General features: G+C 39.4%; 1 protein-coding gene across 2 annotated transcripts; it reads right to left on the bottom strand.

Annotated features, from left to right (window-relative positions):
* Positions 1-1,634: 1,634 nt before the first annotated feature.
* On the bottom strand, positions 1,635-14,149 carry UBE2I (ubiquitin conjugating enzyme E2 I). 2 transcript variants are annotated; one of them, XM_083872228.1, is made up of 7 exons: positions 14,052-14,149; positions 10,134-10,212; positions 9,805-9,888; positions 7,040-7,112; positions 5,286-5,395; positions 5,034-5,113; positions 1,635-2,295 (listed from the first exon to the last, which is right to left on the bottom strand). In XM_083872228.1, the coding sequence occupies exons 2-7, from the start codon at positions 10,197-10,199 to the stop codon at positions 2,232-2,234; spliced, it is 477 nt and encodes a 158-aa protein (XP_083728354.1). In that variant the 5' UTR covers positions 10,200-10,212; positions 14,052-14,149; the 3' UTR covers positions 1,635-2,231. The 2 variants fall into 2 exon arrangements, with proteins under 2 accessions (XP_083728354.1, XP_083728353.1); XM_083872227.1 differs by lacking the exon at positions 14,052-14,149 and adding an exon at positions 13,720-13,867.
* Between the last annotated feature and the right edge of the window lie 1,745 nt (positions 14,150-15,894).

Here is a 15,894-nt window from a genome sequence, read left to right as displayed (position 1 = left end):
ATTCTAATCAACGTGTCTGGAAAATTTACAGGGGATTATTTTTAACTCATAGTATAATAAGTAAACTTTCTTAAGTTCTGGTCTATATTTCAACATGAAAACATGACTAAGCTATTGCTCTCTTCATGGTACCTACCACCTAGGGAGTCTGACTTTATGCAGGCTTGAACCTGCCATATATATTTCAACTACTTCATCTATTTAGAATACATTGAGCTAAGCTTGAAAGGAAGAAATGTTTCTAGGAGTTGCTTTAATGTATCAGTATGTCTTTTCAGAAACTTTAATTGCTCCGAGCAGCACTGTACCAAGTCAGAAACACACACTGTCTAGCCCTTAAAGCTTTGTGACAGACTCACACACAAGCACTAGCATCTTAGGTCACTTTTCCCTATGCCTGCCAGTTTGTGTAGTGAAAGTGAGCTAGTTGAAAGTTAGCAGTTGTTTTCTATGTATTTAAATAGAATACTCTTTGGAGTTTCAAGCACCCAACTCAAACCTAAACTTTAGCAATCCTTCAGTAGAATTTGAGATACTAAGGACAATTTGTAGACTCACCTTCACAAATCAAAGTTCTTCACATCACAGGACTGTCTCCTCTTGTCCCTGTACTACTGGAGGGATTAAATACTAGCACTGCTTGAGCTGAAGCTGGGAGTAACAGCAGCAGTTTGCATGGTACAAATATTCAATTTCCCTTTTAAAAACAAGAAGCACAAGTAAATTAATTCTACAAGGAAATTTTTGCTTAGATTCAGTTTTGTCAGTAACTTCCCCATCCGTATGAAATCTTTCCTAAATGTGCTGTTTTAGCAAGGATTTCTTAGATAGTGACAAGAAAGCAATTCAGCGTAATTTTTAAAGGACTGAGAACAATGTGACTGTGTCAGCTATTCTGATTTGGGGGAATGCTTTTATATTATAAAGCTATAGTAATCAAATGCAGACAAAACAGATCTGGGAACAGAGCTGTGTAATTTACATTAATCTAAGCGTTGAGCAGTAGCAACTTTTTAATAGAAGTACTGAAGAAGCTAAGCTCAGATTAAAGAAAGCTTTTCACATTTTTTTTGTTTTGCAGAATAGTTTTGACTTTTAAAAAACAGTGGAAGTAGAGGGCATATCATGATGCTTGACATACATGAAAGTAACTTACATAATTTAACAGATTTCCTTTACAGAAGGAAACTGTAATTGCATAGAGCATGTCCTTTCCCTAGAAGCTATATGTATTACCATATGGAAAGACACAAAATTATTTCTGATAAAAAAACACCATTAAAAATCCTGAGCATTCCTTGGACAACTGTTATTGTTCATATCAGTCTAAAGCTCATGTTATTTTATAATAACATGGTCACACCGGTGTGCCAATCCCATAATGCACAGTAAGTGGTTGGTCTTTGCTTGAAGAATTGATTGAAACTGACTTGCTGCAATTACCACACACGGCCCAAGGAAGGGCCACATGCTTGCTCTGGGTCAGGCACAAGCAAAACAAATGAAGGTGACACCTAAACAAAAGGTAAACACAGCATCACAGGCCTTAAAAACAGAACTTGCACTGAATTGCGTTTAGAGCCAGTTAAATTGCAGTCTTTTAATAATTTTAATGAAGATAAATGAAACAAAGCCCTTTATATAAACAGTTTATTTACTCTAAACAGCAACACAGACAGAATGCCATATAAACACAAAGAAAGTGATGCAGAATAAGGACGCTGGCTAACTTTGGATCTCAGAGGCTCTTAAGCAATAACAACCTAGTTTCTGAAAGATAGAAAAAACAAATTCAGGGAGGGAAGGGGGTGGAGGGCATGATTTTTTTTTCATACAGCCAGCTAGAGGCTAAATATAGTTCTAACATTTTAAAGCATGCCTGCATCAGATAGCAAAGTAACTAGAGATACTAGTGAATTTATAGAAGTATAAAAGTTTATAATTTTACAGCAGTTGAAATACTGACATCAATATTAAAATAAAAGCAAGTTTTACATAACAATCAAAAATACAAAAGACTGAAGGAAGAGACCCTGTATGAAAAAACTGGGGGCAATTCAGCAAATTTAGAACTGTATACAACTGGCGAATATGGAAAATGGCACACATACAACCCCCTCCCCTTATGTGGATATTAATTGTACATAGCAACATTAGATTTTGCAAAAGTTTTGTAAACAAGTTCTTGCCAAACCAATCCCTTCCTTTTAAAGATGCTGCATGACAAATGCTTATGATGGTGCAAACTTCTTGGCTTGTGCTCGAACCCTCTTTTCATATTCCACTCTGTTTTGGCTGAAAAGAGAAAGGGTAATTATAGCTGGAGAAATCAGAGGCTGTATTACAGAGTTCATTTCATACTGAAGAGGAATAAAAGTCCTTACTGAAGGCAAACCCTTTTTGATAGCAATTCATGGAACACTACACTAAAATAAAGACTTCGCTGGAGAAGTATGGTACTGTTCAACTAGCCGCTTCCAAAACATCACCTGTTGTCAAATGACTGCACTGACTTCATACTGTTCCAGTCTCTTCAAAAAGGTTTGCACTTGATCTTCTTAAGACCAACGGTACCTGACATGCAAACATTCTCTCGTTCATCTGAAGTTTTCTACTCCCCACTCACTGTTAATGACCCTAAAGGGGTCATTAAAGGTCATTAACAACAAATTCCAGTACCCTAACAGTACAAAGTGAGAAGAGCAGAGAAAAGCTGGTGGACTTCATATGCTTTTAAATTATCATCTTTAGTGCTTTGCTGAGAATGGAAAAACTCCTAAGAAACAGGAAAATGGTAACAGTGTGGGGTAATTTCATCCTTTATCTCTACAGACCCTCATTCACTGATTTAGGGTCATCCTAATCTTCATCTGGGAAAAAAAACCTAGCTCAACATAGCTATGCATAGCATACTTACTACAGATTGATTAAAGAAGTAAGTATTACTTGAGGGAACTACGTCCAGTCGCTAAGCCCCAGACTCAGGATGTAAAAGGGCAAGCTCTTTGTTTTCTGTTCTTGTGCCAAAAACTAGTAGTAGTAGCATAGTAAAGCATCTGTTTACATTCAGTTGTCCATTTTGTATTAGCTGTCACAAGTGTGAGTGGAGCTAAAGAAAAATTTGTAACTGTCACTCTTCTGCCAGTGATAGTTTAGAGTGACTAGAATAAGTTTAACTTACTTTCAACTATGAAGGCTTGCTGCAGTGTAAGAAAAAAAAATAGCCAGCAAATTATATCCTCAGAACTTGACAGATTGGGGGGGACAAAGAAATGAAACCGACTTTGTTAACGTGCAATGAACAATTGCTAGCAAAGAGACTGAAGATACTCTCAAGAACAGATCTACAAACTTTATTCTACATTTTTCCCTGAAGTTATATTACATTGCCACACCAGAACATAGCTTAGCTGTTAAGTCTCGCACCCATAGAATCCACACAGAAGATTCCATAGTAGATCCTGAATGCTTTCAGCAAAGAGGAGGAAGTTGGTTAGCACATTAGGAGTGCTAGAGTTACTGAATGACAGTACCAAAGGAGCCCTGAGAATAAGTATTCTTATTTCGAATACGATGTTTATTCTTGAAAGTTTAACAACTTGACTAAAAGACATCTATGTAAACAATGGCGCATCTTCTGCAATATTTATCAACTATGCCAACACTGCAGAGGCATGCACAATCCTGCTCTGTTTAACTTCTACCAGATACTAAGCAGCAAGAGAGACATACTCTCAGACTGCAGAATAATAGTAAACCATCTGAAATACTCTGTATATCCAAGGGACATGAAAAGGATAAATGGGAGACTACATATAGTCGAGGTAACAAAAATCATGTAATATTTTAAGCTCAATAGATATTTATTCCCCCTGGACACAATTTAAACAGAAACAAGACTAGCCAAAACTGGGTTTGTACATACATGCATGTGGGAGGTTATTAAAAAAAAAAAAAAAAACCAACAAAACAAACCACTGACTATCTATACATGTATAGAAGTATATTATTGAGGCCTTCCTCATCATTCTTGGCTCCTGCAACTGTGGCCACTTAAATATCTACCATATGCACTCAACTCCAGCAAGCCTTCAGTAAGTACTTTATAAAATAACACTGTGTGAGGCCAGTAATTAAATGCAAGCCACACTACCCATCCCTATTGTTTCCTTTTCATTAGGACCCTATTAAAAATATATATATTTTGAACACAGCTTGCATATGCAGTCACATAAAACATTCTTTTTCAAAATTGGAGGCCTCTTCTGCCCCAAACTGTAATTCTACAATTCCACCTTGGTTATTATTTCAGTAGCTGCCAATGCCAAAAGCATTTGTTTAATATGTTTTGCTTTCATGAAGACTATGGAACAGGTATCCATTTTAATGTTAGGAAAACTTTTAAGATTAAGCAAAAAAAAAAAACCAAAAAAAACCCACCAAACCCAAAAAGTCTCTTTAGGTCACAAATTATCCCCTTTCCTAATCAATGCAAACTTCATTCTGCTCAAGCTACAGGCATTCCTTACTTTTCAACCTATTCTTTTGGAAGATACACTTTTCCCAAAAATGCCATGTTTCCTACAGTGACCACAGTTCTCCTTCAGGCACAAGTTCTTACAGGTACACATTACTGGGCAGAAGTAAGTTACTCCTGTACTGACGAATGTGACTTGACACCTAATTCAGTCTCCACTTCTCCTGGTCTCAGGACACCATTACACCTCATTGTTACTATTCAGCCTTTAAGGGAAAGGACTCTGTGTTGGGCTAGAATCAGGATGAAAATATGATATAGGGAGTATTCACACTTTATTGCTGTTGCTTTGCTATTAAAAGCTCCACTAGCCTAATAGCCACGACATTACCATTTTATTCAAGTTTAGCACAATCTAGGCATTTCCACAGAATATAGTCATGAAGGTAAGAAAATTCTCCATGTCATTTGTAAAAATATTTGCATGTTATACTACAAGTAACAGACAACTGTAGGAAATATGACAACTTTCCAGCTGATAGGCAAAGACACTTACCAGTAAATTGTGTAAGCCTCTGCTTGAGCTGGGTCTTGAATATTTGGTTCATTTAGAAGTTCTTGTATTCCTAACAAGATCTATGGAAAAAAGAATAGAAGTAACAGGCATATATTATGGATATTACCAATAAAGATTCAGTGAAAAACCCTTAGAAACCAATTTAGGAACACACAGTGAACATCTTACATTGGCATCAAATAAGCAAGCAAAGCAAAAGTGTTAAGAATATGTCTAAGTACAAGTAATGACCTGTTTAATTGTGATTGCTGGCCGCCAGTCCTTATCCTCCTCTAAGATGGAGAGACACACGGTGCCTGAAGGATACACGTTTGGGTGGAATAATGGTGGTTCAAATTTACCTGATAAAGAAGAGGAAATTACTTGCATACAGTGCTAAGAGTAAGATCAGAGTTGGGTAAGATCAGTAGGGGAAAACAAAACCCAAAAATCCCCAAACTGACACTGGTGAAAGACCCCCAACCCCCAAATAAAACCTCACAAATTCTAGAGCTATTAATAATAGTTTTCTTCTTGCCTCAGCCTGCACCTAAAACCGAAACTCTGCCACATCTGTGATACCAATCCAGGCACTCTAACGTTGCCTTTCTGACTGATAATCTTTTGGTTTAGAAATGGAAAACCATTCCTAAACAATTCACAGCAGCTTTGTGATTGAGACCTTTTAAAAACAATTCTGTCTTTTCAGCCTCACATACTACTATGTAAAGGAAAGATACTACCCTTCATTCATCTCTTCTATCCTCACTTTAAAATAATGGAAGTTACATACAAGGAACGCTTAAATTTCTAGCATTTTTTTCAGTTTCGTATTTTCCTATGTATAATCAAGAATGCACCAAACAAGAGGAACCATGTTTCAATTACAAGACTAACTGAATGCTTGTGCAGCTTTCCTTCTGCCATTCATCTATATTCTGGCATTGCTTTTAATCTTTACAGGACTTAAATGCATCAGCCAGCATCTTGAGTAAAGTAATGAACACTCCTTTTGCAATACATGAAATACCTACCAATTGGTACAGTTTTCTAATCCACCTGACATCACAAACATTCACAAGACATAACAGTCTTGCTGCCCTGTGAAGTTCAGTGGTACTTCAGAGGCTGCACTGGTAGGGAGTCTTATCAGTCACATATATATCTTATTTTAAGGCATGACAATTCCTTTAACACTGTCAGGATGTGAAAACTGGTATTTTTCAAGAAAATAATGTGAAATATTTTCAGTTAAGAGAGATGTTTCCCCCCGTGTTACATGTATTTAGGTGGTATCAAACAAAAGGAGTAGCCAGGAGCTGATAGAACTGAAATGTGCTAATGTGATGAGAGATGAATTGCCATCAAAAGAGCTATTTGTAATCACTGTCATTGATAGGAGATGGTAGCCAAATCAAGAACTAAGAAATGATGCAAGGCAACAGATGTTTTCAAGTTTCTATAATAGGTAAGTCTGAGATGGTATAAGGAAAATTCAGCTCAAAAACTTAATAAGGAAACTAGGTATCTTAAGATCTGTTATACACAGTAGCAGAAAAGTAACAGGATCATTTGAGCAAGTTGATTAAAAGGTTCAAGTTATAGAACCCTTTTTTCCAAGTTCCTGTCTTCTGAGTTCTTAGCTTAGAATACCAAGTTAACAGGAAGAACATTGGGATTTAGTCTATGCATGCCTACATATTAGTTTCCAAGGAGAGCCAATGATGTAGTGAGCATTTCAAGCAATACTTGTGTCAAACTTTGAGGGAACCTACGCACCAATCCCCTCCCCTCCCAATTTTGATATTTCGAGCATTTAACTGATTTAATCACAACTTTCTGAATGCAAAGTGGGTGGGGAAAAAAGAAAAAGTAATGTGTCTTAAAAAAAAACAACAAGACAAAATCAAACAAAACTGTAAGAAAGTAATAACCATTTGTAAGAACCTCATGGATTATTTCAACACTGTTCTAATAAACTTGTGGTTTTCTGTAAATTTACTTACATTTTGGGGGTGAAGAAGGGTAGTCATCTTTGAAAAGCATCCGTAGTTTAAATAAGCCTCCTTCCCATGGTGTCTATAAAAACATTAATGTAGAGTTTCGTTTACAGCAAGGAAAAGTCAAAATTGTGGAAAAAAGCTTACCAAGAATACAGTTTCTCAGACAAAGCACAAGACATTCTTCTGCTACACAGCAGAAAATATCTGTTCTGCACTGTAGCTATTCACACTGTCTAGACCACGGTAAGCTATCCTACCTATACAAGAAGCTGAAGTAGAAAGGAAGGGGTTTCTTTCTTTATTACAGCTAGTAAGTGAAGCTGAGTCATCAACACAGTCAGGATCATCACCAGTAATTCCATATGAAAGTAAAAATTTCACACTAAGTAAGAACAGAACACTTCTGAAGTTTTACATGATACACATACAATGAGGAAGGGGCTGTTGTACCACCACTTAAGTTTGAGAAGACAGGATATGGACACACCCCTTAAGCATGAGAATGTAAATTACTTCTCTTGTGCCTTATGAGAATGTGGCTAATAAAACCACAACTGAACTAAAAATGTGGACAGGACTGTAGTACAGTTAATGAGATTCACTAGTCTAAACTAACCCTGTCTGCATTTGGCAGAATGTAGTCTCACAGAGTCCATCTTTCTGTATAACAAGAAATTTTAAGAGGCTCTTTATCCCTGTCCAAAACTGGGAAGAACATTCACAGGAGCAGTTCCCATGACATAGAGCAAACCAAGTAAGACAACACTACTCAAAAGGGTCATATAAACAAGAAAAAATGATCTAGCAATAGAGAAAAAGACTCTCTCAAATGTACAAAACATGTAAACAAAGAAAAAAGCACATCTGACAAACTGAGTTCTGCTAAGTGTAGAAATACAGAAAATATTCTTATAGCTGTAAAATTTACTTCTCTGCTACTTCTCTGTAACTTCTCCTTGCTATGGAAACACTGCAATGAAAATAAATGTTTGGTTGATTCCTTAAAACAACTGGAGTACAGATGGTCTCACATCTTAAAAGCAAAACTGATCAAATCTTATCCTCATATTCAGATACATTTGAAGACCACCTCAGAAGGAAATTTAAAATTATTTCCTATCTGAATTACGTGATTTTTAGCTGAATGAAAACCAAACCAAAACACCCAAAAACCCACATGAATAGAGAAAATCACTTTGTTGTCACTGGTATTCATTATGCAAAGTCTCATGCTGGAAAAGGAAGAAAAACATGCTAGGAATTAATAAGATAACACATTTCCAGAAGTGAATGAGTTAGATTATACTTGCTATAGTGTATTTAAAGAACTCGTTCTAAATTGCTGTAGTCAGTTGTCAACAACTAGAAATCTATTCTCCATACCTTCTCAGAGGAGTTCCTTTTTAGAAAATATTAGCTTTTTAATAGAATAAACAACCTATTTTGTTTGCTTTCAGTCACAGAGGAAGACAAATAGCTTTTAATAATTTACACAAGAATAGAACAGTTGAAGTTTTTATGTTTCTGATAGAGCAATATACCTTGTGTGTGAAAGACAGGAGACACTCAGAAGCCTTACTAAGGCTAACAGTATGACAGCAGCATCATCAAGACCATATTGCATTATGGGACTGGTTGCAGAAGTTTTTTGAGTCAAATTTTAGGTAGTTCGCAAGTGATTTAATGTGAAATGAGTGAACGGAGTATCCAACCCAGGACTAACACCACTTCAGTATTTCATCTGGCTGACAAGAAAGCATTTTGGTGGTTTTAACTACTCATCTAAGGGGAAGCAGCTGCAGTATAGGACACCTCCAAACACAAAGGCAATAGAGAGCAACTGCTTGGTCTGGTAGAGATGAGTAAGTCATGCTGCTTCTTGTTAAATATATATATATATATTTTTTAATTAGCAGGCATCACATCAGCATAACTGATCTTTTCAAGGTGTGACACATTTTTTAGTACACATGAACCTGGCTGTAAGGCCTTGTTGGCTCCATTCTGTGGTTTACAAAACTTCAAAGCAATACCATGAAGATTTTGTACTGCGTAAAAATTTTACCTAAGTATTTAAAGGTGACATCTCAATAAGGTACACAAATTGTTATGGGAGATAATCTTGTTTTGGCAGAACACAAGGGGATGAGTTGTTCCTTACACTGTGTTAGATTATTTGTCAGTGCTTCTTCAAGAACTTACTAATGCTGTGCACAGACAACCACCAAAACTAAGTTGTAACTGTAACAGCAATGCTGTGTTGAGCATTCAGCTAAGGCAGCATCACAGATCCTGCAGGTTTTGCCTACACACAGAGTCTTCTCAGAATCTAAGAAATAAGATGATAAGGGTACTTAAGCAAATTGGCAAAAGGAAGTAGAAAAGGCAAAGCAAAGGAGTCCCACACCGAAGATCAGAAAGAAAGAACTAAAACCCCCAAGTAATTACTAGTAGTATTTCAGAAGAAGCAAGAAGAAGCAGAAGACAACCTCCTGTTTGTTCAGCACAAGACTCTTAAACACTCACCTGAAAACTTGTATTCCTAAGGTGCTAAGTGCCAACAGCTGAAAAGTCTTGTGTTACACTTTATCCAATATTCCTAGTCCACAGCATTTTTAATTCTAAACTGGCAGCAGGATACAAACTTTTTTGTTAAACTACATGTAAGTTAAATTCTGAAGCGTCAGTGTAACGCATGAGCAACTCATCACCATATATATGCTTACTTTTCACCATAAAGGAGAAATCAGGAGAACAGTAAGTCTTACCCCTTTCTTTCCTGGAATAGCACACTCCCAGTTCATTAGATTCATAGTGCCATCTGGATTTTTTGTAGGTACTGCTACAAATCCCTGAGTTAAGGCAAAAAGACATAGGATGAGGACAAGATGTACTTAAAATACTTCATGATATATTTTATCATTACACCAAGTTACCTCATTTTGCACTACACAGTTTTAAACAGTTGTTTTTCTTTTTCAAGGTAAAAATATTAATTTTGTTTTAAAAAAATAAATCCTGTTGGGATAATGAGAAGATCACCACCAGAACATTGAAACAACTACAGAGTCAGAAATTTGGTGGTTTTCATACTTACAAATGGATGATCTTTTCTCCAGGCTTTTCTCTCCTGTGCAAGTCTGCTAAGAGCTATGCCAGACATATTCAGATTCCCTCTAAAACAAAAGTAATTGCTGTTAGTATGTACTTTTACTTATAGCGTAAACAATGCACTATGTGTTTATAAGCCCTGCTCACTCAAGAATTATTCTGACCTCTCATTTTCACTTCAACAACCTAGATGCACGTTTTTGCACAGCCTGCAGAATTTTTCATCAGGAATAACATCAAGTTTCCCCATGCCATCAAGCTCTTAGTTATTGGACTTGACCTACAAAATTTCATCCTTACCCTATCGCTTTAGATTTCAACTCCATCTTAGAAGCAACTTTGACAGTAGCTTGACAACAGAAACACTATTAGTAATGGGAAAAGTGCTCAGACTTCCTATTTGTGCGACTGACACACATTCTGTTTATCTCCCTCCTACACCACATCAGGTATGGCAAATTCCTTCTGTAGGCAAACACCTGCATTACTCCCAGTTGTGGTAAATGGGAACAAGAAATACTACTTTTGGGGTAAATTCCCATTGAAAGCCAGTATTCCACACATAGAATTTAACAAAGTCATCTCAGTTTTGCAGTCATGCTGCTGTAAAACTTGTAGCCAACGGCAGGAACAGGCAGCAACACAGAACTCAGCTAAGGAAGCAGCTCATTCCACAAGACAGATTTTCAATTCCAGTACAAACTGAAGAATATTTCTGCACCTTCACTGCCTTAGCAACAGCCAAGCATGGTGACCACGACTACATAAAAAAAAATATGCAGAGCACAGGTCATTCACTATTGCATGACAGAACAAGAGCTCCAGACAGGATGATTGCACGAGTGGTCCTTTCAAATGCCAGGGAGGATTCTCCATTCACTCAAAACAGTAGTCAAAGTGAGAGTTTATTTTTCATTGTAAAACTGTATCTAAACTCAGGATTTCACTAGCCACATGGCCAAATTCCAGTGAAGGTTTTAATCCTCATAACTGCACTTCTACACATTTTAAATAAGAGCTGATAACTGGCAGTGGGAGAAGTCAGGCCAATCTGTTCTCAACTCCACATGTACCTAACAAGCCTTTTTGACAGAATAGTAGAATGCTTCCACTTAACAAGCTCACAGAATGAATGAAAGCAGTGTTACCGCTCTATTAAAACAAACACTTACACACTGGTTAAGAATTATGCAGAATTTCACCACCTCTCAATATGTTGATTACTTCATAAGAAGTACTGCAGTCTACTACTATTATAAGCATATGAATTGTAGATCTTTAAAATCACCAGATTAAGGAATTAATGCAGTTCCTAGGACAACATGTATTTTAAATCTGTTCTTCAACCTTTTAAGCCAGTTTTGCCTGGATGGTCATATTCCCTAACTCACCTTCAAAGCAGCAACTAAAGTTATGTCAGATAAAGCTTTTTAAAAGAGACAATTCACACTCAGTGAACATGCACACATACAAAAATAATCCTATATTCAGTTCAATTTTCCTCTAGTATTCCCAACACATACACCTATACTTTAATTATTGCAGAAGGCATGCAGGACTTAGTGAATGTGTACACATGACTTCAAATTTTACTCTGTTCACAAGCAGGAGATGCAAAGCCATTAAAAAAAATACCAGTGGAAGCAAAAAAAAAAAAAATACTCCACCAAAAAACCTCTCCCTTAACCAAATTATACAAGGAGCAAGTTTTAACATGTGAGCCCATGCCCTTGCAAGAGATGTAAACAAATTGGGTATACAGCATAATTTCCAGCTGTGCTTTTGGTACCTGGCAATCCAAACCTTCCCATCACAGGCTGAGAAAATCATATGTGCTTATAAACCACCCAAATATTCCTCCGTAGTTCACTAAACTCAGTTACCTTCTCTGTCAAAAGATACATTACAGGATGCTTTCAAAAACATTTATTCCGTTTCCTGTGGCTAATAGCCAATTCATTACAACAGGCACAAGGGAAACGCCAGTTTCTCATTGGGTAAATAATCAGTGTATCTCCTGCAGAAAACCACTAATCCAGTAATTTTTCAAGTAATCGGAAAAATCCTGAGTTTTCAGGGCATCCTTCCTACCTGCTTTTACTGTGCCTTAGTACAATAAAGATTTTTCTAATGCTGTACAAATAGTTTCCCAAAAATTTCAGTGTATATGAGAGGACAGGCTTCACATACATGGTTTCCAGAGACTTCAGTTATATTGACAAGAACAGACAAGCATCTAAAACCTCATCAGTCCACTAGAAAACAAAGATTAGATGAAGAAGACTGAAAGCCCATCTCAAAAACTAAGATCCCATTAGTTGAGCATCTCCTCAAAAGCAACCTGCTAAGCATCAATATATGTTCTCTACATCCCGGTCTATTCATATACTACATTGCCAGAAAGAAATTTGCACCAGAGGAAGTCTATTCAATCCTATTTTTGCACATGCCATAAAGGTCGAAGAGATGAGTCTTCACGTTTTGAGTTTAATCCCCCAAATTTACCCCTGCCATTGAGAGGTAGTAATGTCCCTTTTACTGCCATCAACTCAGAAAGTTAACAGAAACTTCTGAATTTACTCAGTAGCTTGCCTTTGCTAGCTTTCCTGTTACTACCTACTTTAGAAAAAGGACAAAATAAAACCATCACGCTCATCACAGATGCAAATTTTTGTGTCCCATTACAGAATACCTTACCCGTTTACACCCTCCGATGGGGTGGAACAACCTACTTCCACACACAAAATGCACGTCTTGCAAAGAATCGTTCCCGCGCCATAGGCAGCTCTCTAAATACATCAACAAAATGCTCTCTGAAGTTCAAGAGCTTTCAGTATGACTTAATTGATTCCAAGCAGCAAGAAAAAAACAAAAAAAACCCAAACGTTAAGATTGCTAACCTCACATTATTACTTTGCAAATTAAATACTAACATAAGAAGAAATTATTATCGAATCAGTTTGCCCCGAACTATACAAACTTTATTTTTCAGAAGGGTGGAGAAAGCCACAGTCTGAGCTTTAATGAAAGCACGCTAACTCTGGACTAGGATAGAAAGTCTCCTTCGCTTGCGGCAAGAGAAAGGCAGAAGAGGCCGAGCGGCGACCGGAGCCGCACGTTCAACAACAGAAGATGCCGCGCGGCGATGGGCTCGGTGCTGGACGGCCAAGTAACCGGACAGGGCCGAGCGCCGCCCCCACTGCCGAGGGCCGCCGGTCCCGTCGGGCCTGAGAGGGGCCGGGGCAGCGCCCAAGGCCTGCACGGGGCACCCCGGGCCCGCCCGCCGTTCCCGGGCAGATCCCCGGCGGGGCGGGACCGGCTCGCGCAGGCCCAGCGGTTCCACGCCCTGCTCGGCGACCTCCGCCCGCCACCACCGAGAGCTGCGGGCGCTCGGAGCCTCAGGCGGGCAGCGCTGCGCCGGCCGGGCCGGCCACAAGGCAGGAGCCGCCGGGCCCGCACGCCCGTGGCCGCCGGTCCCGTCCCGTCGCGGGCGAGGGGCGCCAGCCCGGCCCAGCCCCGCTCCGCTCCCCAACCCCGGGGCCGCCCCGGCCCCACTCCCGGCCGGGCCTCACCGAGAGCCGCTGCCGCCGCGCGTGTCCCGGATCGAGGCCGCGCCAGTGACCCGGATGTTCCCGCTCCCGCTGCTTTGTCTCCACTCCGGACTTTCCCTCCCTCTCGCCTCGGCGCGGAGCGCGAAAGCGCTATTCTGTCCCTCGGCCCGATCCGTCTGTGATCCTATCGTCACGCTTTACGCATCCTCGCGACCAGGACCCAGAGGTGACCCTAACAATGCCTGAGTATGAAGCACCGGAAAAAAAATCCACGCGCGGCTATCCCAAAGCCGATCGCTTCCTCGTGCCTCTCGCTCCCACCAGCTCCAGCGAAGAGCTCAATCAGTTTTTACCTCTGGCGCCGTGGGAGCCGCCTGCGACTTAAGAAGGCCTGGTCCGTCGGCGGGCGCGCGCAGGTCTGGCAGGCCGCGCTCGAGCCGGGCCGAACCCCGCCCCCTGTGCTCGGCCGAGCCTGATTGGAGGAGCGGCCGCGGCTCTGAGGGGCTTCCGCGGCTGAGAGACGGGCGGACGAGCCAATCAGAGAGCGGGCAGGCGGCCGGGGGGCGGGCCTCGGTTCGCCTCCGGCCTGCGCTGACCTCTACAGGATTTATGGCCGGGTTTTGTTTCCCATCGCTGTGTTTGTTAGGTTGGGTTGGTTTGGTTTGGCTTGTCATGGCGTGGTTACCTTTCCTTGGGAAGGAGGAGGGATGTTTGCGTTTCTAAGAACGAATTTTTAGTGGCAAGTAGAGTATAAATCGAATTCTGTTCTCATATTGAACTTCTCTTAATGAATCAGAATAATTTTTTAGTCCTCAAACCTCTGCCAGCTGTGCCTTGTGCTAGTCTGTGCCCGTGTTACTTGAACGATGTTCTATGTAGTATTAAAGTTCAAAATGGTTTCTTCAGAGCTCTAGCATTTACTGTTTCAGTAAATAATCACCTGGATTCCAATCAGCCGTTATCAAATGCTGAAAATCACTCTACCTAAGACACTCTTCAGCAAATGCACAGTGTTTACCAGGATAAACACGTACACCCCTGTGTAACTCCAGACGACTCCAGTGGCATTATGAAAAGGAGGGGAAGCTGTTAACACTTGGCTTAAAGGATGTCTCTCATGAAATTGTACACATTGCAGTCTCTGAGAATGTCACATACAGATGGACTGTGTGTGTATTTCCACCAAGCAAGACTTCGGCACAGCACTCTAAAAGTGAATTTGCAGGATCATGTTCATCCTTCCGAAGTGAAACTTCCCACTGAAAGTAAAACTAGTGCCAAATGAACCCGAAATGTTATAAAAGATCCAAGCAGGTTGCTAATGACTTAGTCGTTTATGTCCCCTTTATAACCTGGTTTCTAGTTTATACCCTAGTTCAGGGTAGACACTTACCCCTTTTGTGCTCTCACTTTTCTTAACTGGTGAAAACATTTAAAGCAACAGATTTGTAGAGTAGGAATTTGGGTTGGAAGTCATGCTGGCTGACTCTAAAGTACCAGTACTTTTAGTAGGACAGTCTGATGAAAATATAGATGCACACATTGACTACTTAATTACTGTAATTGCTGTACTTGATTACTACAGCAATGTTTGTTCTTAGCATTTATTTCAGTAAAATTCAAATGCAATTAAACACAGCAAATTAGTTTAGTAAAATAACACAATTTTACTGATGTTGCTGGATATACAAGGAAAAACAGAATGTGCTTTGCACATAAAACTGATTGTTCAGATGAAATTCACCTCATAGGTAACTATAGAGCCTTTAAGATCATGGGTCTTAGCTTCTCAAATTCTTACTAGCAGTTTGGAAAATAAGACCTGTCCAGTGATCTTCTCAATACTAACACTCAATTATGAACTTTTCTATAGTTATAGAGGACACAACTGTCAGACCTCCTGGACAATTTCAACAACCTGTACTTTGTAACTTAAAGAATTTACTTCCTTCAGCCATTTCTATCCTTGAAACTTATTATATGTTTGCCTTATTACAAAGCATCAATTTCCATTAGCTTAGTTTTTCAAACAAAGGAAGCACTTGTATTAAAAAGTAGTGGATTCTAGAGTCTTTGATGTTAGGCACGGTGGTTTTTGAGTTGAGCAAAAGAAAAGGTATGCAAAGTATAAAACTTTTTCTTGTGACTGTATATCCATTCAAGGGTTCCTCCTATAACGATGAACAAATCATAACA

This window comes from Zosterops lateralis (genome assembly GCF_965231275.1).
Source record: "Zosterops lateralis genome assembly, chromosome: 15".
Taxonomy (NCBI): domain Eukaryota; kingdom Metazoa; phylum Chordata; class Aves; order Passeriformes; family Zosteropidae; genus Zosterops; species Zosterops lateralis.
The sequence above is the reverse complement of the archived record's forward strand: the minus strand, read 5'-3'. Positions and strand labels throughout refer to the sequence as shown.

Coding starts and splice junctions, on each gene's coding strand:
- UBE2I (XM_083872228.1), bottom strand. CDS start 10,199: ATGTCTGGCATAGCTCTTAGCAGACTTGCACAGGAGAGAAAAGCCTGG. Junction 5,396..7,039: donor CCCTTCTTCACCCCCAAAAT/GTAAGTAAATTT, acceptor CTTCTTTATCAG/GTAAATTTGAACCACCATTA. Junction 5,114..5,285: donor CAGCAATCACAATTAAACAG/GTCATTACTTGT, acceptor TTTTTTCCATAG/ATCTTGTTAGGAATACAAGA.